Source organism: Rattus norvegicus, chromosome 3, assembly GCF_021556685.1.
Source record: "Rattus norvegicus strain SHRSP/BbbUtx chromosome 3, alternate assembly SHRSP_T2T, whole genome shotgun sequence".
In the NCBI taxonomy this organism is placed as follows: Eukaryota; Metazoa; Chordata; class Mammalia; order Rodentia; family Muridae; genus Rattus; species Rattus norvegicus.
The window spans coordinates 102,288,236-102,314,917 of NC_141536.1; the positions used below are offsets into that span (position 1 = coordinate 102,288,236).

The 26,682-nt window shown below is 41.1% G+C and overlaps 1 protein-coding gene across 34 annotated transcripts in view; it reads right to left on the reverse strand.

Annotated features, from left to right (window-relative positions):
* The window catches only part of Meis2 (Meis homeobox 2), a 204,522-nt gene that overhangs the window by 49,286 nt on the left and 128,554 nt on the right, over positions 1-26,682 (reverse strand). For all 34 annotated transcript variants that reach the window (NM_001415696.1, XM_087651944.1, XM_087651948.1 and 31 more), the window contains 1 exon segment: positions 8,782-8,858. In NM_001415696.1, the coding sequence (NP_001402625.1) occupies positions 8,782-8,858 (77 nt within the window).

The window sequence follows — 26,682 nt, forward strand, 5'->3', positions numbered from 1 at the left end:
GACTCGTCTAAATTTTAGAAAACTATGTGTATCGTTACTGAAAGTGGCACAGGTTTCAGGCTTAAGTGAAATAAAATCTGAAATGCAGGTTCAAAATAGGTGAACGTTACCCTTTGACCTTATCAACAGCAGTATACTGTGCTAACTGTGCTAAGTATGCAAATACCTGTGGCCAGAAAGACATCACCTTACCAAACTAAGGGAAGAGAATTCCCCTAGTCAAGGAAGACCTAGTTTTTTCTCAAAAGCTGAGTTGAAGCCATTAAGTCAAGACCTCTAGGGAGAATTTTGCCCTTGTGGACTTTGAGGTAGATTTGAATCCAGATCTGGAAAGGAATTTGTCCCCTGTCCTAAGCACTTTAAATCAGGTCTGCTGACGCTAATGTTTCTTATCTTAAGGCTTTCGGGGAAGTTTGGAGCCCTAAAAGTCCATGCTAAACAACCTGAAACCTCAGCCTGCTGGGACTTATCTAAAAGATATGCTGTATCTGGAAACAAGGGGAAATGCTCTATCTCCCAGTGTTTACCTTGCCAGGGGAAGAGAGAAAGAACTTTGCGTGTTTCAACCCCAGTGTAGAATGTGTGTGAATGTGAGTGAGGGCTGGGGGTCAGCAGCTAATCTCTGGGAATGACCAGTCAGCATGGACAATTCCAAATGACCCACAAAACCCAACCAAACCGGAAACAACAGGGGATGTTCTGATTAGAAGAAAAACAATGGACAGGAAAAGAAGTCGAGGAAAGCAATATTGAAAAGAAAGCCAAAGCTCTCTCTATTCCTCTCCCAAATCTCTAAGGATCCTCTGCCCAAGTATAAACTGATTTCCCTTGTTTATACAACAGGAATAAGTAGTTCTGAGTGTCCTAACGGAGGGAGGGAGTGGATGTCGGGGTAGGCACAAGGAACTGCTACCTATCCCTGTCTACTCTCATTCTTGAAAAATTCAACACAATGAAAACAGCAGTAGTAACAACAAAAAATCAAGTCCTCGAGATCACGAGGTTAATAGGACCTACATTTACTCATTAACAGAGCAGATTCTCAATTAAGTAATTTTTACAAGGCTGCTCTCCAGTGGGAGACTGCATGAATGAACTAGTGAAGTGCACGGGGGGGGGGGGGGGTGTGGGCAATCTAAGGACTATTCAGAGAGGACGGCTCTGAAAGCGAATATTTGGAAGGAATTTTAAAAGTAGCCAACACTGCAGGGAATTTTAGTGGAAAAAGTCCCACAGTAGTGTGTGCGAAGGGGAACACACTAACACTGAAAACTGAACCAAGCTGCAACAGCCATCAGGATGACAGGGCGGGGGGGGGGGGGAGACGGAGAGTGGGAGAGAGGGGGAGAGAGATTGAGAAAGAAAGATTGAGAGATGTGGGGGGGAGGCCTCCGAGACAAGGTAGTATTGATACATTCTAATCTATTTTGTATCGTTTTAATAGCTTCTAATTTCAGACGCTGTGGAAGCAGTGCACAGGCAAGCTCTCTAGTTTCTACATTCTAAAAATAACTTAAGGGTAATTTGAAAATCGCAATTCCTTGTTTTTTTTTAAATGTTTTTTTTAAATACAACTTTTACTTTATTCCTCTGCCATCAGAGCTAGAAACGCTTACTAAATCAGTTGCTATAGGATACATTTGTAATATTTTCAATGACGTCACCTCACTTTTTCCCCCTCAGTGAGAAGGAGTAAAACGGTCAAGTCAATAGCATCCTAATGTCAAATCCTGCAGCCGCCCGAGGTATAGGCTTTTCTTTCGGCATTACCAGAGAAACCATGTAGATCATGTCAGTGGAGATGGATAAAGGACCTATTTGAGCAAACCTTGTCTCTCTTCCAAATCCTGGCATAATGAAATGCGGTGGTAGGTAGATTCCTGGGCCTAATGCAGGAGCTGTCTGGGGCTTATTGTTTTTGTCAGTGAAAGAGAGGAGGCTAATTCTAAAAACCTCCAAAAAATTTAAACACATTATAGGCCAATTGTCCCTCTGTAATACAGAGATGTGAACAACGGTAACTTTCACTGTAAGGGATTTTCTCTCTCTCTCAAAAAAAAAAATTTAAACATTTCTTCAAGGGGCTTTTCTTTTTCCTTTCTTTTCTTTATTTTCTTTTTTGGAATTGTTTCAAAAATTCATTGCATTCTTTTTTTGGTGTTTGGTGTTTTCTCTCCAGCACTGTACATTCCTCTAAACGAGAAACTTTTTTTTTCTCCTCTTATTGGCATTCTAGCCCAGCAAAGAAATATGCATCCTGAGATAATGCCACCAGCTTGCTATGAAAACCATATTTCATTCTTTCCTTATAAAGAAAAAAAAGGGAGAAAGCACAAAGGAGCGGGTGTAGTTGAACGTAAAGGACCACCTCGCCCCCTTTGCCTCCTCCCTGGCTTCCCCTCCCTGATTTCCCTCTGCTCCTTTTGTTTACAACTTTTAAAAGGCTCTTGCTGAGTCTGAGCTGCCTGCCTACATTTGGACTGAATCGAAATTTCTGGAAATGGTACTTCCCTCAGTACAGGATAGGAACTGTCTAGAATCACTGATCAGACAGGGCAACAGACCGGAGGCCTGGCTGCCCCAGTCCATGAAGTGGCCCCAAAGTTCACATTTTTTTTTGTGAGAATTTCATACCATGGAATGGGAAATGTGTTTGGTCCCCTTCCTTTCTATGCAAAGATGGTAAACCATGCCTGGATTCCTAGCACAAGCCCCATGTTTGATTTCCAAGTCCACGTGATCTCAGGGCAGTCCGTCTAGCTAAGCACTCATCCAGCCTGTTTTTCTTTTTCCTGTCTTTTAATCTCTCAGCTACCTCACTCCTTCCTTCTTCTTGTGGGTCTCCAAGAAATAATCAGATTGTCTTTTGATAGAGTCCCTGTGGAGATGGGCAGAGATGGGAAGTCCCATCACTACAACAGCCGAGGAGTAGCTGTTAGCAGAAGACAAGCATGAAACAAGTTGGAAGCACTGGGTCCCCTTGGCCTCTCTACCTCTCTTCCAGAGACCGGGTATTTCTGGCACAGAGAACCTAGAGAGGGAGACCTCTTACTTACCTCCTGCTCTCCACAGTGGAGTTCAAAAGCATGCCTTTTTTTTTTTTTTAATTCGTTTCCCCAGCATTGGCAATCTCAGCACATTACATGCTGACAATGAATCTAGCACCTGGCAAATCTCACTTGAGATTCAAATGGATTTTTTACTCTGAAACATAGATGTTACTTGGAAATAATCACCACGGACGGCAGCTATGCATTTAACAAATGGCCGTGGTGGAAATTGCTGAGCAGAAAGAGGACATTTAATCCAGCAGGCTTTGCTCTGTCTAGGTTTTTCTGAACCCCACCTCCCTGGTTTATCACTCAATCCTTCAATCCTTTCTCTCTTGAGATAAAAGTGTCCAGCTGCCTCAGTGCCTCGTTTACATCTCTTGCACCACTGGTCAATTATTCCATATGTTTACTGCAAAATTAATCCCTCAATTCCCAGCTTACTCTTGATGTCCTAATATTACAACGTATTTCCCAGTGTCTGCTCTCTTGGCGGTGAGATGACAACATACATGTACCCTGGAAAATGACTTTCCCTTGCTGTAAAGAGGTCCAACCTCTTTGCTACTTACTCCACATCCTACTAATTAGGCTTCAGGTTGGACTGGGAAACTCACTGACATAAGCCTGAAGTCCACCTAGAGCCAAATGACAATTCTTCAAATCTAAGCATGAACGTGAATTTGTCTGGGACAATGGGTTCCTAGAGAATGTTACTGCACCCCTCAGGCAACCACCCTGCTGCCGCCTGCACTTTAATCAGGACTTCGGAGTCCCAACCACGCTGCCTTTGATTCTCAGAGCGCTCATAAACTACACCATACTTTACAAGTGTCCTTTACCCCACACAGGAAAGCCAATTCACCTGTGCTGGTGGTGTCTGGGAAGGTGAGCTGAGCTGTTTTAAAGCTGCAAGGGAGGACAGCTGCTAGGAAGGTTCACTGACTCTCAAGAGTTTCTCAAAAGTCCTTCAGTCTTAATGTAACAAACTCCTGTACCTTCTAAAAAAAATTGTCATGGGGCCAACCTGAAAAGCACTAGAAGTCAAACTTCTTGCCTCTATGAGGGTGTTGATCAATTAGAGATGTTACAGCTAACGTGATTATAGGCCCTTGTGATGGGGAGATGACCAAGCAGGGTGATTAGTAGTTCATCTTAGTTAGAGGGATTGTGCAGGGTGTTTATCTGTTATACAAAGGAATTCTCTGGGCTACCTTTATTGAAAAGTTCCTTGATTTAAATTTCATTTGGGGTGCCTGGAACCTGTCTTCTAGGAAGAAGTAAATCCTAGTTTACCTGCATTCCATCAATAGCTCACCCCTCTGGACTTTGGATATTGTTTTGTAGTTGGTCATAATTACTATAACCTCATGAATTTTAAAGAGTGCAATACAATTTCTTCTTTTCAAAATTAATCTGGAGCTAGGTACAATGTCTCATGCCTTTAATTTCAGAACTATGAAGTCAGAGGCAGATTTATGTGAGTTCAAGGCCAGCCCGGTCTATAGAGCAAGTTCCAGATAAGCCAAGGCTGCACAGTGAAACGCTTTCTCAAAAGAACAATAACAACATGGAGACCAAATGCAGTTGCATATGACTGTAAGCCCGGAACTCAGGTGGATAGGGGAGCATTTTGATTTCAAGGCCAATCTGGACAACATACAGAATTGTGGGCAAGCAAGACCCTGTTTCAAATAAGAAAATTAATCTACAGATGAGAATTTTAGGTAAATATTATAAGTACAATATAATTCTCGTATTTTGTTGCATGTGAACATGAGTATATTGTGATTTAGCTGAAAAAGTTTTACATTCTCTCTCCTCTCTCTCTCTCTCTCTCTCTCTCTCTCTCTCTCTCTCTCTCTTCCTTATGTGTCTAGTGGTTTTTGTGTATATTAGTGCCATATGCACACACCATAGCAAACATGTGGAAGTCAGCAACCTTAGAGGTCAGTCTTTGACGTCCACCTTGTTTGAGACAAGGTTTCTTTGTTGTCTGCTGTGTCAAATAAGTGAGGTATCCCTGAGCCTCTGCAGATTCTCATGTCTGTGCCTCCCATCTCACTTTACACAACAGGGACCTCAGATGGGAACTACTACGGCCAGGCTTATACAGGCTCTGGGGTTGGAACTCAGGTCCTTTCATTTTCGTGACAAACACTTGACACACCATGCCTGACCTGCGTTTGGATTTTTGAGACAAGACTTAACTCTGTAGTCCAAATTGGCCTGGAACTCACTGCATAGCCCAGGTTAGTGTTGAACTCAGTTTCCTGTCAGCCCCTGTCTCTGAAGTCCTAGGGTCACAGGTGTGAGGCTCCATGCTCAACCATGTCATCTATAATGTCATCTCGACAAAGACATCTTACTTGAGTGGTTTATTATGTATGGACTTCTGAGAGATAACTGTGAGGGAAAATGGCATTGGCGTCATAATCTCTGATCCTTCTGCAAGCCACACTTCGGTTTGGTTGTGTCGTCCTCATGTTTTACACACTATCTCCATAAATACACCTGAAAAGTTCTCTGGGGTCATTTCTAACCTGGGCTACAGAGATCCAACACATCTTTAACTCTCAGTTATCTGTTAAGCTCCCATGTTGCCTATTTGTTCTTGGTTCCTCATTTCCGATGGTCCTAACTGCCCTGTTTCTATTGCGCTCACTAGGTGGGCATGGCCATGTTCTGTTGCTTATTAACTGCAGATGTCAGCTTCCCAGACTCTACTCTAGATCCCTGGGTGTGACTCTTGCGTCACGAAGACTGGACTCTGGCCATATCTGGCTGATTGGAGAGGAGTTAAAGTTCAGATACTATTTTTTAAATTAGCTTCTTTATGTGTGTGTATGTGTGTGTGTGTGTGTGTGTGTGTGTGTGTGTGTATGTTTATGTGTGTATTTATCTGTGTCTGGCATGCATTCATTAGGGAAATGCCCACAAAGACTTGGAGATACAGGCTGTTGTGAGACATCTACCTTGGGTTCTGCGGATCAAACTTGGATCCTCTGGAAGATCAGCAAGTATTCTTAATCGCTGAGCATCTCTCCAGCCCCAGGAGCTACTTTTGCTCTACTTTTTTTTATTCTGAGAGTAACCTTTCTCAGGGTCTAGAACAGTCTTTTATGGTCCACTCTTCCTGTCACTCTATGCATCTGAGGTCTGTGATTCTGAAACCTCCTGAAAGAGGTCAGCATTGTCTCAAAGGTGAGTTTGCCAAGGCAGTGGATGGACAAGTTCAAAATGTACCAGTGTGGGGAGGGTTCCTCTTCAGATTCCTTTCTGAAATCCCCGGATGGGGCCCCCTGTCTTAACTCTTGACAGTGCTTCAGGGGAACTTGGGGAGCCATCGTCATGAGTCACACCTTATTATCAAAGTTATGGTGGCTATTAGCTAAGAATTGGACCTAAGGGCAGGATTACAGAAATTTTTCAGAAGGAAGTGTGAAAATTAGAAAGATGGAATTATTTTGTAGAGACAGACGTGTCAACGTTTATCCCATATTACAGCAAGTGTGCCACATGACAGACTGTCATGTCCTCACCCTCGGCAAATGTGGCCCAAGTCACAGAGAAACAAGACACCCGAAATATCACACCAACTGAACTCCTGCACATGCCTTGGGGCTCTGTGGAATTCAGAAGAGAAGGGTCCTTTCTTCCAGTTCCCAGCCAGGTGTCTGTGAGGAGGGCTGGTCTTTAGATAGAGAACTGAGTCGTCTTTTCTCTTCAAGGGCAATGACTACATCAAAAAATTCGGGCAACAGATGATATGTGACAGCATTTTCAAAGAAAGGTCAAATGTCAATGCCAAATATCAGCGCAGAAGCATTCCATTTCTCTCAGAAATCCCCACCACAACTTTCCAGAACGTATCTCAGATTTACAATGAACAAAATAAAACAAAACAACCAACAGCCACATTTCTAAAGCGATGTTAATTGTACCAGCCACCGTTGGAGATGCAGCACCTTACATGGGAGACCAGCGTGTTATAAAACAATAGGTGGGGCTGGGTCTCATAAACCTAAGCCAGAATATGTTTATTTTATTGTTTCAGACCACTGATTACTAGAACTGGGAACAGGAATGAGAATGTATGTGCGGACACGTAACACTTTACATCAGGAGACTCCTGTCCATGCACAGTCCCAGCCACATCTCACCCCGGAGATTATAACCTTTATTCCAAGATTTTTCTCTAAAGGGTATCTTTAAATGTACATAGCTCCAATCTTTAGAAGAAAATTAAAGAGAATCCCAGTCTGTACTGTCTATCCTTTCTTTCTGCCTCTTTTTTCGGGTTAGCAGTTTATTTCTGCATTAATCACCCTGACAGAAGCAAGGCAACTCAATTTTCTGCTTCTGTAGGTAGGCACATCACTTTCTGTACAACAGTAGGCATGAAAAGGGCTGCAGCTAAGCTTTGGTTACTGGTGTAATTGAAATGCTATCCACACTATAGGGTGCATTAAAGTCAGATAACGACAGTTCCTGTGGCCAATTTAAGTAGCTTGACTTCCCTGGGAAAAAAAAAATTGCCTGACAGATAAGGCAGACAAACTGGCTAATTCTCCAAGCATGTCTCTCATTGTGATCCTAGAAAAATGAGAAAAAAATGAATCACAGAACCACAAAATCAATTGACCCTCGGGTAGCTCATCAGGCAGCAAGCCTGATAAACCTAAAAGCTTTGTTAATGTCTGCCTGCCTGTATCCCACAGATAGAGCACTTTGTAAATGAACCTGCTTTGATAAATATATTAAGGAAAGCTGTGAATAAAGCCAGAGACTTCTCATTTGTAAATACAACCTCTGCTACATGGAATTAGAATGATAAAGTGGAGTTCCATGTAATTAAGTTTGTATAAGGCCTGAAATCCGTGCAAATACTTCCCCTGAATTTTGAAAGAAAACTGTCAGTTCAATTAATCTGAACATCACCCCAAGAATGTACGGAACAAAATTAAGCTGCTGATAAAACCTGGGCCAGTATTTTGATAAGTAATTCCTATATCATTTCTTGGCCACTGTGATCATTTTATTTAATCCCTTACCCCTCCTCTTTCCTCAGCTACCCTCTAAGCCATGTACAAAGGGTAGATGGCCCATATACCACCATGTGAGTAATCGAAAGCACAAGCTAAAAATGGGGGAAAAAGCCTTCTCTTCTAGTAGAAAAAATTATCGTAAATAAATACCTTTGAGGAGGTCCTAAAACACCATGTGCCCACATTGTTCCTGAGAGTCCAGACAAAAGAAACCCTTCCCAGAAACCGTGGCTGTATGTAAGCATTGTACAAAAAACACACGGGCAACGGTATTTGATGGGAACGAGCCAGACAGAATCTGTTATTCGGCTGGAGAATTTTAAAGCATTAGAAATGAGGTAGGTGAGCTTCGGGGAGACGAGGAAGAAAGAAAGAAAGAAAGAAAGAAAGAAAGAAAGAAAGAAAGAAAGAAAGAAAGAAAGAAAGAAAGAAAGAAAGGAAGGAAGGAAGGAAGGAAGGAAGGAAGAAAGAATTTCAGCAGCTGAAAGAGAAGAAGTAGAAGTACAAAGCCCACTTGCCTAGACTACCTGTCCCTCATCCTAGGCATCAATTTCACCTCAGGGAAGAAATGCAGGAGTTACCCTTGACTTCCTTTGTTCCAGGAATAAAACCAAGAAAGAAAAGTAAACAATTATTCACGAACCCCACCTTAGAGAAGGGAGAGACATCTTGGGGTCACTCACCAGTTGTTCACTTGCAGAATTGTCAGCCCCGTGTCTTGTGCTAACTGCTTCTTCTGCTCTTCTGAAGGGTACGGGTGCTGGTGAAGAGACAAATGTTTAAAAGATGCATCAGAAGTCGGGAAAGAGACACATACTTCTAAGCGTGAAACCACCCTTGGTGCGCTCTTTATTCTACGGCTCCGTTCTGTTCTCCTTATCACACTTCAAGATAGGTTTAACTCACTGATGAGTGTGGACAGGGGCCAGTGGGGGCAGCCCAACTTCCTGTCACAGTCCATAGGACCAGCATGAATGTCCAGGTGCCTAGGGCACTCCATGTTTTTGATCGGTCGGGGGTGGAAAATATCCTGCAATGGCATCAAATTCTGGGTGTCTTTATTCCTGTCTGTTGCACGCAGAGAGCTTGTAGACCCATTTCCTATGCTCCCTTGTGGGTTTATGAGGAATTCTTACTCCATGCTATCTTTGAGAGATTGGTCCACATAACCATTATTTCTTACTTAATACAAGGCTAACCACAGTAGTTTGGGCTCTTGGCTAATATGGTATCACAACTATTTTGAAAGCCAAGGTAAAAATTTGGATGCAGAGTTCTTCGTCTGGGATGGACTGAGATTCTTTAATTTTTACTGGTTAGCGCTCTGGGCTATTAGGGTCACATCCAGTGACTTGCCTAGGTTATCTGTTCCTTACCCTAGGCATATATCTCACATCTCAGGGGAGAAGGCGTCTGTTTTAGGACATGCTTCCTGTGGAATTTTTCCATGTTAACTTCAAGTACAGCAACTGGAGAACAAAGCCATAGGTTTCGGTGGTTTTTAATTCTTTTCTTCCTATCACAGTCCACTCCCATTGATAATGAGCAACACCCTCATCGTCCCCCTCTCTCTTTCCCCCTCTCGTCTTGAAACCCAGGATTGTTATTTTAAATCATGCATTTCCTTCAAGAGGTTCTGTGCTGGAGGGCGCATAATTATGAAACGCATCTGTTACATAAGGTCCTGTTCAAAATTCACTGGTTTTTCTTAAATGGAAAGGTAAACTTTTATCCCTATGTCAGAGTTGTTCATAGACCAGAAAGCCTTGAGTCATAGCTATTTCCCATGAGCATCACTGAAGAGTCATCAGGGGGCTGGAGAGATGGCTCAGTGCAGAAGTGCCTCCTACTTCTTTTGCAGAGGAACCCATGTTGGGGAGCTCACAGCTGCCTGTAATTCCAGATCCAGGGTATCTGGGACCTCTGGGTTATGATGGCATCTGGATCACCCTGCACCACTACCCCAACAAACACGTATACATGCAATTAACAATAAAACAGACAACTCTTTAAAGTATTCTAACCATCCCAGCATTAGAGGAGGGAGATAATTTTCAATTGTCTAAGAATTCAATCCTCAGGTATTTCATCTTCCACAGTAGGGCGCATCATCCAAAATGTGAGTGATTGTTCGAGAACCCACATGCCACAGGTTCAACAAAATCCCCTGTATAGCAAAAGGGTTAACTATATCTGTATTAATATAGAAGGCAGGCTTTTAATATTCTGCAAATGTTAACAAAGAAAGATGATAATGTTGAGTTAATATGGGTTAAGCATAAAATGAAAATAAATTTTTCTGATTGCGAGGTGTTGACACTTTTTTGGCTAGGGCCTACAGCCTGTTCCTTAAAGCTGTGTAATTACAGAAGGCTTTGCCCCTCCTTCCCCCTCCTGCTAGAGCCTCCCCACATTAGTAATGACCCCTTCACTGCTTCAAAAACCACTAATGGTCTTCAGCAGAGGCAAGAAAAATGAACAGGGTAAATTGGAATCCACAGTCAGTAATTTGCATCCTGTGAGACTGCTTTGGTCACTCGTGCTCACGCCTGGCCATCAATCGCTGCCTGTCAGGTACTGCACTCTGCCTCTGTGACAAATACTCCTCCTAACACTCCGATTCGTCCAAACAATGTAATTGTCCTCCATTCTCCTTTTGGTAATGGAGAAAATGAATGACTCACAAACAAGGGTTGTTCATCGCAGACACAGAGGTGCCTTCAAACTGGAAGAGGCCTAGAGTACAAATTTTAATTGACTGAAAACACTCTTTGGAGAGCAAATGACAATTTGAAAAAAAAATCCTCTTGTCAAGGTATTTCCTGACCAAAATCAAGGCTGTAGTCTCCCTTTGAGTTCCTGCTATTCGGATTTTTGAGAGCCTAGTTTTATAGGTTCAGCCTGGGGGGAGAAATTGTGCAACCAGCAAAAATCAAAATGGAATAACGACGCATTCCCCTGAATGTATAGAAAGAGACTGGTGATATAACATGCCTCAGTGTGCTGTTTCTTCAATCAGTCTCTCTCTCTCTCTCTCTCTCTCTCTCTCTCTCTCTCTCTCTCTCTCTCTCTCTCTCTCTCTGTCTTTGTCTCCTCTCCCAACTACCCCTGCCGTGTGTGTTTTTTTCTTGATTTTTGCATTTGTCCAAAAAAGTTCTGACAAGTGTGAAGTGTGTGTGTGTATGTGTGGTGTGTGTGTGTGTGTGTGTGTGTGTGTGTGTGAGAGAGAGAGAGAGAGAGAGAGAGAGAGAGAGAGAGAGAGAGAACAAAGTAATTTAGGAAAAGTACAGAAAGTAGATGTTACTAGATTGCTAAAGAACCAATTCCTTCAGGTTTGAGGGTAAATTCTGATTGAATAACAAGAATGCTTTCTAGTGTTCTATTAGAAGTGCAGTCAAGCGACTGAAGAATTTTGTAAACAGTGCATTTTATCATGGGAATTCCTTGCTACACTTTATTTCATAAGAACTTTCGAATTCCATCCAGAATCATTAAAAACATTGGTATCTTACCAAAATTCACCTTGCACAGATGGCTTTTACCCCCTTAATTAACAGGGAAGACTAGAAGAAGTTTTTGGTTGTTTGAATGCCATTCTGTAAGTTTTGAGCACTCTAGATCCATGCCCCCTTTATACATGGGGGGGACTGCTGATCTGTATGTGTCCTGGCAGTGCGCCACTGGACTTCTAAAATTAAAAGGGCGATTGAGAACAATCAGCTTTTAAAAGGATTGGAACGTGACAATGTGTTTTAGATTAATTTACAAGTGTATGTTCGTATTTAAAGGCAAACCACGGAACTAAAGAACTTCTCTTGCGTGATCTGCCGTGTGCATGCTTTATTGGGACAGACATCATGTTGAAATAATAAACAGGGGAAGCCTTCACTTCTTCTTTGATGTATATTACTAAATGTTTGACTGGCTTAAATTTAAAATAAACTTGGGTATGTTTGCACTTGGAAACTGGAAGTGGAGCGCAAGCAGTAATTTGTTGTCAATCCCCATGCTCTTGGCCTGAAGCTCTAGGTTTGATTGTTCGATGTTGGGGGCCAGTTCACTTGGGGGCAATGGCCCTGAGGTGGCTCAGCTTACTCCTAGGAGGACACTGCTGTAACACAATAGCAATGATGAGTCCCTTCATCAGCAGAACACTTAGGGTTAAGGATTTTTACATCTCAAAATAACTCCAAGGCCCCCAGTGAATAAAATCACACCTTGAAAGGCCTCTTTACTTGGAACATCAAGGGGGAATGGTTGGGAAAGTGAAAAAGGGCATGTATAGCTCTCATGATTCCACAGAGAAGGAAAAATGTTCTTTAATGGCCTCTCATATACAAATTCACTTGAAAGCAAGATTCTTTATCCAAGATGTGACATGACTCCTCTCCTTACCTTTAGGGTAGACCAAGCATAAGGTACTTGGTAGATTAAGTGCCAAGAAGTGGAACTACAGCATCACCACATCCTTGGGACATCGGGTGAAAAGGCCTTTAAGAATTATCGTTTTTGAGTAGCCCCTCTCTAATAATGTCCAAACTAGAACTGATTGATCATGAATTTCATTGTGTTGCAAAGATTTATGCTGATGTAAAATTATAAGTGATACTTCAAAACAGCCAACAAACAAGAAATGCACACTGAACTTAAAAGGGAGTTATTCGCAAGACTACAATATTGTGAGTCACCTAAGGTTCTCTCAGCTGGATTGAAGTCTAATGAAATATGACTTTTTTTTCTATGCCAGGGGTGGGGAGAGTGGAGAATGGGTTGAGAGTGGAATAGTTCCCTCCTTTAACCCAAGCACTAGGGAAACACATGTAGGTTGATCTCTGTGTGTTTGAGGCCAGCTTGGTCTACATATAGAGTTCCAAGTCCTGCCAAGGCTACATAATTTGTCAAATTACTCGAGTAAGGCAACAGAAAAATGTCCAAGGAACTTGCTGTGAAAGACGATGTTAGGTAGAATCAATTCCTGTTTCCATGAAAATGATGAATGTCATTTCCCAGCTTCTCACTAACAAACTTACTTTACAGAGTTAAACCAGGTGACTTTGTTATTTTGTTTAAATAATCTTTCTCGTGGATGTCCGCTCTTTTCTTCAAGGTTTTATTTTCACTTGTGTGTGTGGAGGGGTGTCTGTGCACCTGAGTTCAGTTGCTCTTATTGACCAGAGGCATAGCCTTCTCCAAGATGTAGAGTTACAGGTTGTCGTAAGCTGCTGAATTGAATGCTGGGGACCAAACTCCGGTCCTCTGCAAGAGCACGGTCTTAGCCTCTGAGCCATCTCTCCATCCCTGTGATCTTGACTTTGGTTATGGTAGTTACATAAGAAACCCTCAAAGTAATTTCCCCAATGTAGACAAAGAAACTCCTTTGGAAGGATATCATTTATCGAGGTAGGAGCATACTCGATAAATCATGTAAACAAGCCCAGGACTTATTCCTAGTGTAAATAAATGCATCTTCTAATAAAAGGTCAAACTAAGTCAATTGTCATTAATTTAGCAACTTTTTCTTATGTGAATAACAGTTCCTATATCGTGAATAGAATGGACACTTCATCAATTTTAAAGATGAAACGTGAAACAATGTAAAGGATAAGTAAAAGCTCCCCCGTCGTCGTTTCTCAAGGTGGTATCTTCCCCTACTAAATATTCAAAGAAATTTACTAGATCTTTATAACTTTCTGTCTTCACTGACCGGTCTGATTTATATCTCTCTGGGGTATCCCTCCTTAATGGGAGAGCTTTCTGTGGTTACCACATTTGTAGTTGTCTTCTCACTCCTTTCTCTTTTACTTTTTGAAACAGTGTCACACTGTGCAGCTTTGTCTGACTGGAACTGTGCTAGACCAGGCAGGCCTCAAATTTAAAGAGTTCTGTCTGCCTCTGCCTCCCTAGTGCTGGAATGAAAGACGTGTGCCACCACAGCCCTGGCTGCTTTCTCATTGCTTCTGTGTATTTGAGGCAAGAATGGTGAGCCCAGCCGTTGGCTCCCTATTGCTTCTTGTCAGTAGCGCTTTCATATTGTATATGACTGGGCCTGAGATGTTAGTCTGGGATTCTAGACGGATGGGGTTAGCAGAGCTGTACCAGACATAGCAAGCATCTGAGCAATCATAACAGCAAAATTTGGGGAGGGCTAATTATAATTCTCTTCCCCCCGTTAGCCCCAGAATCGATTCTGATGTAACATGAACCAACAGAGCCAGCTTACGGTGTTCGTTCTTAGGTGAATGACTTTAAAAAGTCGCTCATTTGGGAGATCACAGAGCTGAGGGTACATTCTTAGCTCCTTGTTAACTTGCCGGAGGCAACACCTCAGAAGCCTGGCTATGATAACAGTTGCATAACCATTTTTTTTCCTAGAAATTTGAAGAATAGGCTTTCTTTCTTCCTTCCTTCCTTCCTTCCTTCCTTCCTTTCTTTCTTTTTTCTTTTTTCTCTCTTTTTTTTTGCCAAAATACTGATTCTTCACTGGAGCCCACATGTCCCTGATTGGTGACTCAATGGGGTAAAAGGCTCTGTATCTCTGTCTTTACACCATGTAGGCCATCGGTGCTGCTTCAACCTGTGAAGCGTTCTCCTCTGAGCTCTGGAAGTAGACACGCTGATCATTTGAGATCTGCTTAATGCATGGCTCACTTTACCTATTGCTCATTGGAACTGGCATGTGTTTCTTCTACCCTGCCCGGGGCTTTCTTTGTAAACAAGTGCCTGCGGCCCAGGGCCTTGTCACAAAACCTAGACTAAACCACAAGGCTAGAGTATTCACACAAAACGATGACACCAGGGGTAACTCAGCAGTTCCTAAGTGAAGCTGACTGCCCTTTAGTGCACCAAGCATGTTTATACACCGGAAGAACATCTTTGAAACTGTGCCCATGACTAATTGACAATTATAGAAGTCCAGCCCACCCCAGAAAATCAATAAAAGCCCACTGCTCCTTTTGCTAAGCCAGCAGCCTGGGTATTTCTTCTCTCCTTCCCTTCTTCCTTCTTTCTTTGCTTCCTTCCTGCTTTCTTTCTTTCCCCTCTTCTTTTGCCCCATCTTACTTTTCTTCCCCATTTTGGCTTTTTTTTGAGACAGTTTTACTCTATAGTCTAGCTCAGGTTACCAGGCTAAATAGAACTCACCTTTGTAGCTTATGCTGGCCTTGAACCCATGGCAAATTTTCTTGCCTTCTGAGCGCTGAGATTATAGGCAAGGGCAACTCTGTGCAGCTCCAATCACATATTTGATTATTGCTGGCTTCTTTTCTACTTACAAGCCTAAGTTTTTCTTTTTCATAGAATACGGCTTAGCATTGTTTCTACTGTTTCCACACCATTAGATGCTGCCTTCTGGTATCGTCCTCACACTTAATGAAAGACTTTTCCGTTCTAGCATTTATGCTTTCCATGAGGTATATTTTCCCCTTTCCTTTGGTAATGGTGCTTTGATTTCTATGTTGGGAATATACTAATCTGTGATAAAGTGACTTCGGCTTAGACAATCACCATAGCTAACTATGCTGTCTGCATGGAAGACGTCCAAGTTAGATTAAGGAATTTTATCATGGGACTGCCAAATGGCTCTTTATTCGCTGCAGCTCCCATGTTGTAGGATTCGTTTTTGGTGTGGGGATGAACTTTGTTGCTATCATATGAAAAGAAGAAACCTGACTGTGAAGAGAACTTCTATAGAGAATGGGTTTCTGTCAGCATTTCTATACCTGGATGTAAAGTTACCTAAAACTGGGGTTGGGGATTTAGCTCAGTGGTAGAGCGCTTACCTAGGAAGCGCAAGGCCCTGGGTTCGGTCCCTAGCTCCGGAAAAAAAAGAACAACAAAAAAAAAGTTACCTAAAACTGGCCTGCCTTCACCTTCAGACACTTGATCCAAAGAGTTGGTCATAATGAACATCACAGAGCCCAATTCAGATCATCTGGAATTTTCTGGGTCTGTTCCCTCTCCCCTCAGCTAACAAAGACAGTCTTCTGTATTTATTTGGGGGAGTAGGATGTGGAGATAGTGGGTGAAGGAAAAGGAACAGGATCCATCATTCTGCTTTGTCAAGCACAGCTGAAATCCAACAGACAGCTCAAGATTTTAAGCCATTTGTCCAACTTGTGATTCCAGCTGATTAAAACATCACGCAATCAGAAAGATAGAACTCTGGATGTGCAATGAATGTGGGATTGTGAAGATTTTCTATCTAAATCAGAAAAGCAAAAAAATAAGGTTGAATTGTGATGCTGTTTCCATATAATGACTGCAGAAAGTGTCGGCCTATTTCTTGTGTAAAGAAGAAACACTATGGGATGTGAATATAAATTTGCCAGCCAGAATACCTGAGAAGTACTTAATTGCAAAGGCTGTATAGTAACAAGAAGACATGATAATATGAGACAACAGGAACTACTGCAGTCATAGGCTGATTCAGGGATATTCGATCTCAACTCCAGAGGGAATGTGTACTTGACGTAATATGTGATTCTTTCATCCCTGTCACTCCTACAGTTCTGGCGTCCCCAACCTTCCCAGTCAACGGTAGGGAAAGCCCCAGAACTGGAGGTAATAGTTCCCTCCAAACTCCTTGGACTCCCTCTTCTCTCATGTTTCCCTCTCTTCATCTCTATGTGCACTTAAGTTACATCCCTCACTAATCTGAAAAATCATTTGAGAGACAAGTTCATGTCTTATTTGTGTTTGAACTTTTGTGACATTTTGCATAGGGCTTTCTGTATAGTAAGTCGTCAGTACACACGTGTGAGCAAATGCATTCCTTCTGAACTTGAGAAGTTTTTGATAGAAAGGACTGCTTTTGCTGTATATACAATGAATAAATTCACAGATAAATATTGGAAAGGTTCAGATAGTCATTTAACTGTTTTAACAACACAGTATTTGGGTATTTGAAAACATCTGAGTCTTCCCATCTTCATCCAGATGTTTGGTGTCATGGAAACACGAGCTTCAAATTCAAATGAGTAGTTTCTAAATTTTTTTATGCCAGATATATATTTGGGAGAAAGAAAATGTGGCTATTTATGGAAGACTCATTTTCATTTAAGTTTACATGGAAATAAATAGATACAATTATTACAACTGTATCTTTAAAAATTGAGGAAGAGTTTAAGAGACAGATCTGTGATATTAATATTTGGCAGACTAGGACCCACAGTGGAAAGGCCAAAGAACAGGGAGAGCTAAATATGGTAGCTCATGCCTGTAATTTCAACAGGATATAAGGAGGCAAAGGGTTTCACATTTAAGGCAAGCCTAGGTTACATAGAAATACTGAACACAAACACACACACACACACACACACACACACACACAGAGACGCAGACACATGTACATAAACATACAAGCCACACCCCCAAAGTCATAAAAGGGCAAAAAGGAAAGAGTCTGGAGATGAACTTCAACAGTAGAACATTTGTCTAACAAGCATGAAGGACCCCAAGGGAAAGAAGAAGAAGAGGAGGAGGTGGTGGTGGTGGAGGAGGAGGAGGAGGAAGAAGAAACGAGTAGAGCTGGAGTAGTTTAGGCCTGTTAATTTCAGAGACCTGGGGAGTTGAGGCAGGAGAATTGCAAGGTAAAGTCTCACCAGGGCAAATCCCTGAGACTTTTGCCCAAAATAAAAAGAGAACGCAGAGCTGGGGCTATCTGTGCATTTTCAAGCAGATCTGTTCCACGATCATCTCCTAACGGCTCAGACTGGCCTTATCTCGTAGGAAGGAAGAGATTATGCCGTGGTCAGATTCTTCTGACACTTGCCTTACTTCTAGATGGAATCCAAAAACATATAGTAAACATTGCCAAAGCCATTTGCAAAGAAGATTTCAATTTCAAGCAAGACAAAAACAATTATTTCCCTATCGAGGAAGACTCAAAAACTCAGTAGAGTTTTATTTTGAAGATAAGGGAAATACATTGGTAGGGCTAAAGAAAGATAATTTTTATTTAACATTGGTTAGGATGCTCCCGTGAGCTGCTTGGCCATGCGTGTTACACTGCTTCTATGCCTAATGGCAATCTTACTAAATGAACCCAAAGTCCCAAACAAGGCCTCGACTCATTTAGCAATCATTTCACACTTCTACACCATGATCAAATTAATATTTTATGGGGCCACACTGTTCTACAGCCAGACCACTTTTCCAAAAAATTGAATTTTGTGCTTATTTATTTTATGGATCATTTGTTGAAATAGATTTCAAAACAGGTTTAGGCTATTTAGATTTTCCAGTGAACTGCAAAGGAAAACCTCACACACTCAGAACTGAAAAGGACGTCAGAGGCCATCTAATCCAAGCTTCTCATTTTATGCCTAATGAAACCCAGGCTGGGGAGGCAAAATCACTTTTTAAAGAGGCCCCTAAAACCCCCAGAAATACTTTTCACATTATAGAATCTCAAAGAACATTTTATAGAAGATCTTACTGCAGTTGAGGAATTACAACTACCAATGTTCGGATTTTGATGAGTTAGCTACTTAGTAACTCAGACAACCCTCTCTGAACTCCCCTTGTTTGCCACATTATCCTGCCAGTGTTTGATTACTTGTTCCAAGTCTAGACTCATTTCTCATTGAAAACAGAGATGGGCTAGCCATGTTTTACTTCCAGAGTCTAGCTAAGGCCCTCCTTGGACTGTTGCTGTATCTAACACACATAGGTCAAACTAATCAAGCTTGAAAATAGTTATGTGAATTATTTGCTACTTTTGGATTATTTTGTTACTTAGAGAAATTGAATTGGTTAAGCCGAAAAGCTAGAGAACAAATGAGAAGGGAGAGTAAAGAGAGGGGCTACCCGAAGAGGAAGGACGTACCAGCTCCACAGCCATGCTCTTATTTCTAGAAGCCTTTGTAGGAACAGAGGACCAATGACACTAAGGATCTCAGATCACAATAATGAGAAGCCAGGAAAAGAAATACACACATGGAAGGTTCTGTTGATTTCTTTTTGGTAAACAGATTTCGTTGTTCAATACAATAAGAAGCACACAGTTAGATGATGAGATACTTCTCTAACAATCCTACATAACAGATCTGGACACATTGTCACATGGGATGGGGTGAGAAGAAAATGAGAATTATCAATTCGCCCAGAACAGTAGCCCTTTAGTAACTTCAAGTGTGGATAGAAACAAACGTGGGATAAATAACAATGAATGCTTAAGAAACATTAAAGGCTATAAAACAATTCCACTTTGCTTATTCCAGCTCTATCTGCCTGAACTCTATAATGAATAATTTCATTTGACATTTGATAAAGTCACACCAAAGATCTAGCTTGACAGGAGACAGCTTATAGGAGTTGAAGAAGAAGCAGTTTTTTTAAACAGCGTAATCATTTTTCAGAACAACATTATCTGTCGAGTAAGCATTGAGATTGTTTGGTTATTATCTTTTTTGCCATTCTCAGAGTACAGGAGAAGAGGATGAGGTGAATGATAACTTTAAAAGCCATTAAGGGGTTGGGGATTTAGCTCAGCGGTAGAGCGCTTGCCTAGGAAGCGCAAGGCCCTGGGTTCGGTCCCCAGCTCCGGAAAAAAGAACCAAAAAAAAAAAGCCATTAAAAGAAAATAAAGGGCAAGAAGGATGCGGACAGTCACATCCCCATCTGGACAGCCACAGTGAAAAGAAACTCAATGGCAAACTTCTCACATCTTACTAAGAAACAGGCTTCCATCAGGGAGCTTTAATCAAACGCCATTTCTTAATAAGATCATGCTTACATTCAAAAGATCATCCAATCAAAAACTCAAAACAAATTGACACCATCATTTAGAAACAAAGCTAAAAGACAAAGAATTACTTTTTCTAATGCATAAGAGCTTCTTTTTGCATAAGAAGCAAAGTCTGGCTATAACTATTTAGAAGAAAACTCTCAAAAACAGATGTCTGCAAAACATCTGACTTTCTTCCTGTTTAATTATGAGCCCGATTTGAATATGTTTTTGGATTTAAGATTTCTTAAATATTTAAGAAATATTGCTAATGGTCAGTCCCTCAAAAAAACAAAGATGAAGGCATCCTACTCTTTGCCCTAGTTACACATTCACTAGTAAATACAGCCTGATAACCACACCAGAGAAGGCTCAATGGGGCCATCCAAAAGTTCAGTTAGCAGTATTTGTTTTGGAATTCCCCAGGGTTTTATCTTATCAATGTGTTTTTCCTTCCCCTTTTTAGGGCAGCCTGGGTAGTGAAAGTTAACTAATTCAAGGCAGGGACAATGGAAGGTGCTGTGAAGCAGCTATCGCTGTACATACATGGGACTATTTACTATTTTACCTAAGCCACAGCACACACACATTGTTTAAATCAAGCACTGCTGAAGGATGAATAAACGAAGTCACTTTGTGGGTCTCTGATTTGTATGTAGACTCCATCAACTAATCACTAGATAGGATAACTTTGAAATGTCTTTTCATTACACCTACACATAGATTTCTTCTAGTTTTAAATATATAAAACTGTGAGTTTCCCAATCTATATTATAAATGAGCAAAATGCACACATATATTCATTGTGTGTGATATCTATTGACTAAAGAGTCACTCATTCCAGATTAAAGTGACCAAATGCTAGAATAAGTAAGAGCTCGGTAGAATATAAGTTTTGGCACCACTGTTGAATGCTATGTTGAATAAATCCAAGTAAATTAGACACATATGAACAAAAAGAAAACACAGGAACAGGTGAGATGCCAAGATTGCCAGACTAAGCTTGACCCAAGCTGGGAGAGAACCCACTCCCATAGATTATCCTCGGACCTCTGATTGGGTGTTATGTATGCCACCTTTGCCCCCTTCCATAATAAATTCAAAAATGTAATTTATAAAGAAAATATAGCCATCAAAATTAAAATGGTTTATTTTCAAAACAACAAGGTAATTTAATATTATGTTTGCAGTTTACTGAAATATTATTATGTAGCTATTTTCTTTCAAATTAGAAAACATTAAGTCAAAGACTTCTTGTCGTTTGGGGTAATCAAGACAATCCTCAAGAGAAAATAGTCTTCTAATTATTTCTCTGTGTTCATATTTCCTCTTCAAATTGAATTTTTAAAAAGAGGAATAATGAGGAACATTTCGAAATATGTCTATGATAATTTACTGCATTTTTCAATTTAAATGATGAGACTTTGTAGAAATAAATAGCTACCTCTCCTTATCTTTGCACTTTCAGTAAAGAATCACTCTATTCTTGTGTGAAAACATTCCCTACAAGGATTTCAAAAGTACAGAAGATGGGGCTTCCACAAAATCTGGACTTGAAAAGGACATAGTTCAATGTGGTTGAGTGCAACTGGCATTAGGTAGCACGGGTAGAATGTATTCTGGTTATTGAGAGTGTGAAATCAGTACCATCAGAGCAAGCATTGCTAGTGGCATTCATGACACTTCTGCATCTCCACGACTCTTCTGCATCCTCACGGCACTTCTGCATCATGGACAGAGGCCTCTAGCATTTGATACCTGATGGCAGGTTAAGTTTGCCTTTCGAACACATTGAAAGACCATTTGTCTTTCAAGAGAAAGGTTCTCTGACCATAGGAAATATGTTTTTTTTCATTAAAAAGGAGATGCACATGTGTTACTCATTCAATCGTGTATATTATAATATCTGAATTATTTAAACCCTTCTATTTGAGTAATGGGAGTAGACCCTTGTTGAGCATAAGCTGAGTAGGTAGAGTTCTCAGAGTTAGTGAAAACACTTAAGGATTACCACATGGCAGGAAATAAGCCCCAGAAAATCATTAAGCAAATTCAAAATACTATTCATACATATATATCAAGGAAGCATTGTGCATTTCCAAATGACAAAGTTTTATCAGAGAGGTTTCATCCTAATTAAGGGATGTGATAAAACCTAGAACCTCACATTATAGAACCCAGAACCCAATACTATGGAATCCAGAGTCCGACATTTCAGAATCCAGAACTGCACTACCTGGGGCCTTGACTTCCTTTAACTCCCTGGGCAGTTCTGAACACATAAGAAAACGTAAAATATCTCAAAGAGGTTGAAAGTACACATAGGGTCAGCATTCCACCTATGTCTAATTCCCATATATGATCATGATGTGGATTTCATATGGATATCAAGAAGACTCTAGTAAAATTGTCTCACTTGGACAATCCTACCTAGTACTCAGGTTCTACTCAGTATCAGGTGTGCTATGGCAGAAACTATAGGAATTAAGGTTTCCAGTTCAGGAATTTGGCGGTGTAAAATTTCCTTACAGTGTACAACACAAATAGCATACGGGGCAGAAACATATAAACCACTACTTTATACGGTCTTCAGGCTTTTCGAACCTAACTAGACAATCTTGAAATAGCCTGAGAATGCTGCCCTATATTGGTGAGTTGAGGAACACCCCATTGTGATAACATTTGCATAACTACACGCTGAAGGACCGATTTGCACGCTGACCGAGGCGTTCAACAAGCCAGGGATCTGGAGAAGTACAGGGATAAATTGGCAATGGGATTTTGGCAATCAACTGGTTATGTTTTCTTTATCTTCCTTAAATTGGGAACAGAGTCTTCGGTTTAAATTTAAAGGACTAGAATATTGGCAATGTTATCGAACTTTAGAATGATGCCATCTTCGAGAGACATTATGTTCTTTAACTCCTTGAACATTTGGGAAACCAACCTTATGCAAGTGTAAAACCTGTTACTCAGTGCCCTTCTCCTTGAGCCTTACATGAGTATATTTAACTTTTTTTAAAGTTTTTTTTAAGTTAAATTATTCAAATTGATTATTTGTTAAATTGAGTTCTTTTTAAATTACAAATATTTTATTATTATTCTCTGTCTTAATGATATGTATGTGAGAGTAAGAAGGATGCCCATGCCACTTGCAACACACACACACACACACACACACACACACACACACACACACACACACACAGGCCAGAGGACAAATTTGTAAAGTTCCAAGGATCAAACAAGTTGTCAGAGTTGTCGGTAAATTGGTAGATGCCTGTGTCCCCTGGGTCCCCTCACAGTCCTTTTACATGACCCCTATGTACCCACCCACATATTTCTAACCTTTTTACTTTAGGAAGAAATCTAAAGTTTATAAGACTCTTCAAATAAAACATTCTCATAGAGGATTCATCATCAAGTGTTTGGCTTTCATACCTGCCCTACTATGTGCCTACGTGGTAGGAAGTCTTGGAAAGTCAAAAGAGCTAGATAGATCCTTGGTAGGTGGATGACTTTCAGGGCTTTACCTGAGGTTGAAGCAGGCACTTGTTCATTCAGGGTATCTAAACAAAGGTATATATTTACATTTGCACGTTAGTACCTATAGCCACCTAGTTGGCAAGAGACCAGCTGCAAGGGATGAGGGAATTTCCTGTGTGTTCCTGATTTAGAAGCATGTACTCTAACAGGTTATTAACAAAACTGAAAAATATGAAATAGATTTTCCAGGAGGAACTATATATTTCTAGTCCTGTATTGATGAACACAAAGGTGGTAGAAGCTTATAGAAACCCCGAATAATTTATAACAATAATTTACAACAATATAGGCAGGAGTATAGGCACGTCACCCTAAGGCTGTAAGACTTTCCATTATCTAACACTGTAGCAGATAAACAATTGAATACCAAGTGTAGATATTATTTGGAAACACTCAAGCGACTCAGGAAACACATGTGCTCCGTGTCGTCAGGTCATGCTCGGGTGGCATTCTGGGAAAGTTTTTGGAAAACACTGGTAGAAATAGATTGAAGGAGGGAGATGGTACACATAAATCTGTTAACAGTTGCATTTATAGTTCTTGCCACTGTCCTTTCCCAGGCACCTTTCTAATATTAGCTTAGGAGGCTCTGAGAGCCCAGGGCTCATCTCCATTGTCTCATCTCCTTCCACAGAGGAAGGGACCTGGAGGCAGGAAACATTTGCAGCTTGCTACATGTTTGTGATCCAGAATGAAATGAAGACATTTACGTTCTGAGTTCTCTCTATGCTGCAAAAAATGTACGAAGTCAACCACTGTCTAGAAATTATTGTTATTGTTGTTATTATTATGCCTTTTAGCAAAATTCTCAACCTTATTTCTCATGTAAATATAGGTTAGAGAGAATGTTCAGGATACAGAATCTGTTTGTGATACCTATAATAGTGAAAGGAACGGCCACTGAAGTCTTGTGCCAATAAAACAAGTGTACACACATGACAAGCAAGGCTAATTGTCAGGACAAAAAAATGGTGATCTTAATAAGGCCTGGTTGGTTATGAGGTCTACAGTTGACATCAAAACAATACAATGGATTTATGCTCTCTCTCTCTCTCTCTCTCTCTCTCTCTCTCTCTCTCTCTCTCTCTTTCTCTCTTCCCCCTCTCTTTGTGTGTATGTGTGTGTGTGTGTGTGTGTGTGTGTGTGTGTGTGTGTGTTCCTGTAAGTCCACACATGTGGCAGTGGGACTACAGATGTGTGTGTGCTAAATTATTGGATCTAGCTTTACATGTTTTCCGCTGACTTCCCTACACATGTGAGACAAGCGCTTTATTCACTGAGCCACCTCTCCAGCCTAAGCCAGTGCATGTTTATTTTAGTTTTCCCTAAGAAAAATAATTTAGCGGTTTGAATAACCCTTTCTATCAAGAATGCCCACGATGCTGTGGGATGCCTACTCATGGCTACATCAACTGAACTACAACTAACAATAAAACTGCTGGAGAATTTAAGGGCTGTAGTTTTAGAAGGTCCATGGGACGCCTAAACATCTTCACCAATTGGTCAGCTCATGTAAATTCTCTAAAATTACATCTTCTTCCAAAGTCGGAAACAAAGCTTGAAGAAACTTGAGCAATGACAAAAATCCCAGCAAGCACACCTTGCCTCTAACCCAGGCAACACTTTAGAGAGCTAGAGATCTGGAAGCTTCTGTGGCTAATGTCTCCAACATGCCGTGCTAATGACCAGGAGACTAACTGGTCATTCAAGTGGGAAAAGGGTTTGGCAAGCCCTGGGAAAAAGGCACTCACAGTTGGTCCTGTAGGAAAATTAAAAAGCAAAACTGAAAGCTTATAAAGAAATTCAGGCCATATCTCATAAGGGGATGAACATTAAAAAAAATTAAGAGATAAAGCGAACCTATGTGAACTAGAATAATATACATGCAAATCTCTAGAGAAACTCTATTATATCACAATTTATGCCGAGACGGCAATCAAGCCAGACTCATTTCAATAGATTCCAAGTTTTGAACAGTTTCTAGGCTATCCAAGTGGGAATTTGGCCAGGATACTGGGGTTAATAATTCATTTTGAGGAGGGCTAATTCTTTGGGATGCAGCCCACTCCACAGGAGAAACATTGGCCCATGTGAGCAAATCCACTTTTCAAGATCACCCTCAATTAGTTCCACAAGGAGGGAGGAGGGGCCGTGTATACACCTCTTTAGACAAAAAAAATTGATCATATTCTTAAGGAAATACTTCAGTGTTAGGGAATGGCTCAGAGCATTCACATCTGGTTTCTGGACTTGTAGGGTTTTTTAAAATCTTTTTTTTTTGTTTGTTTGTTTGTGTGTTTTTGAACTCACTCTTGGTCTAGGCTGGACAAGAATTCACCATATATCCCAGCATAGCTTTGAACTAATGGTGGCCCTCTTTCCTTGGTCTCCCATATGCTGAAATTATGAGTGTAAGCCACCATACCTGCTGTGATGCCTGTATTTAAAAAAAAAAAACAATCTTTCCACCAACTTGCAGCTGCCTAGCTCCTGGTGTAAAGTTTTAGGAAAGTACTGTATCTAAAAGTGCTCTGAATGCAGAGAGACCTGGGCTCCTTCCTGGCCCTGTGGAGGACTTGTCTGTGAACTGAAGAAGCTCTTGGATTCCCCCTAAACCGTGAGTTTCCACTGGGCTGACACAGTATAAACTAGCCATTTATTAGCTGGGTGAGCAGTTTCTGAGTGCCAGGCACTATTCCAGGAGACTTGCATCCTTGACCTCCTGCATCTCAGATCCCAGTGAGGGGCATAAGCAGCAAGCTAAAAACCGAGAATATAGTCTAGATGGCGTCAGTAACTTTTACGAAGAAAAACAGGCATTCTACTGAGAAAGTGACTGGGGATGCTGCTGTTTTATAGAGGGTGGGACAAGGAGACTGCTTTGAGAAGGTGACATTTGAGCAGACTCAAGTGGAGTCAGAGCCAGCTGGGAGGCAGCAATGGCAAAGAGCCCGGAGTCCTGCTTGAGTGAGACAAGGGCTAAGAAGGATGGGGCTGCAAAGTAGCTGGCACCAGATCACCCTAAGCCTTGTGGGTCATGCTAAACGGCTCAGGCACTGACACGGCGCCTGACACACAGTAATTAATCGCATAACAAATAGTGGCTATTTATTTATTCATAGTGGGCAAATATAGTCATAAACCAGAATCATCCATCATTTCCATTGTGCTGTCACGTAACTGGAGTTCTCTGCATCAGTCCTAGGAACCTAACATAGCTTAACACATTCGAAATGCTCACGAACATCACCAGCAAATGTTTTCCGTGGTATGTGATTATTCAGCCTGTTATTTCTCTATCAGCGATGAGTTC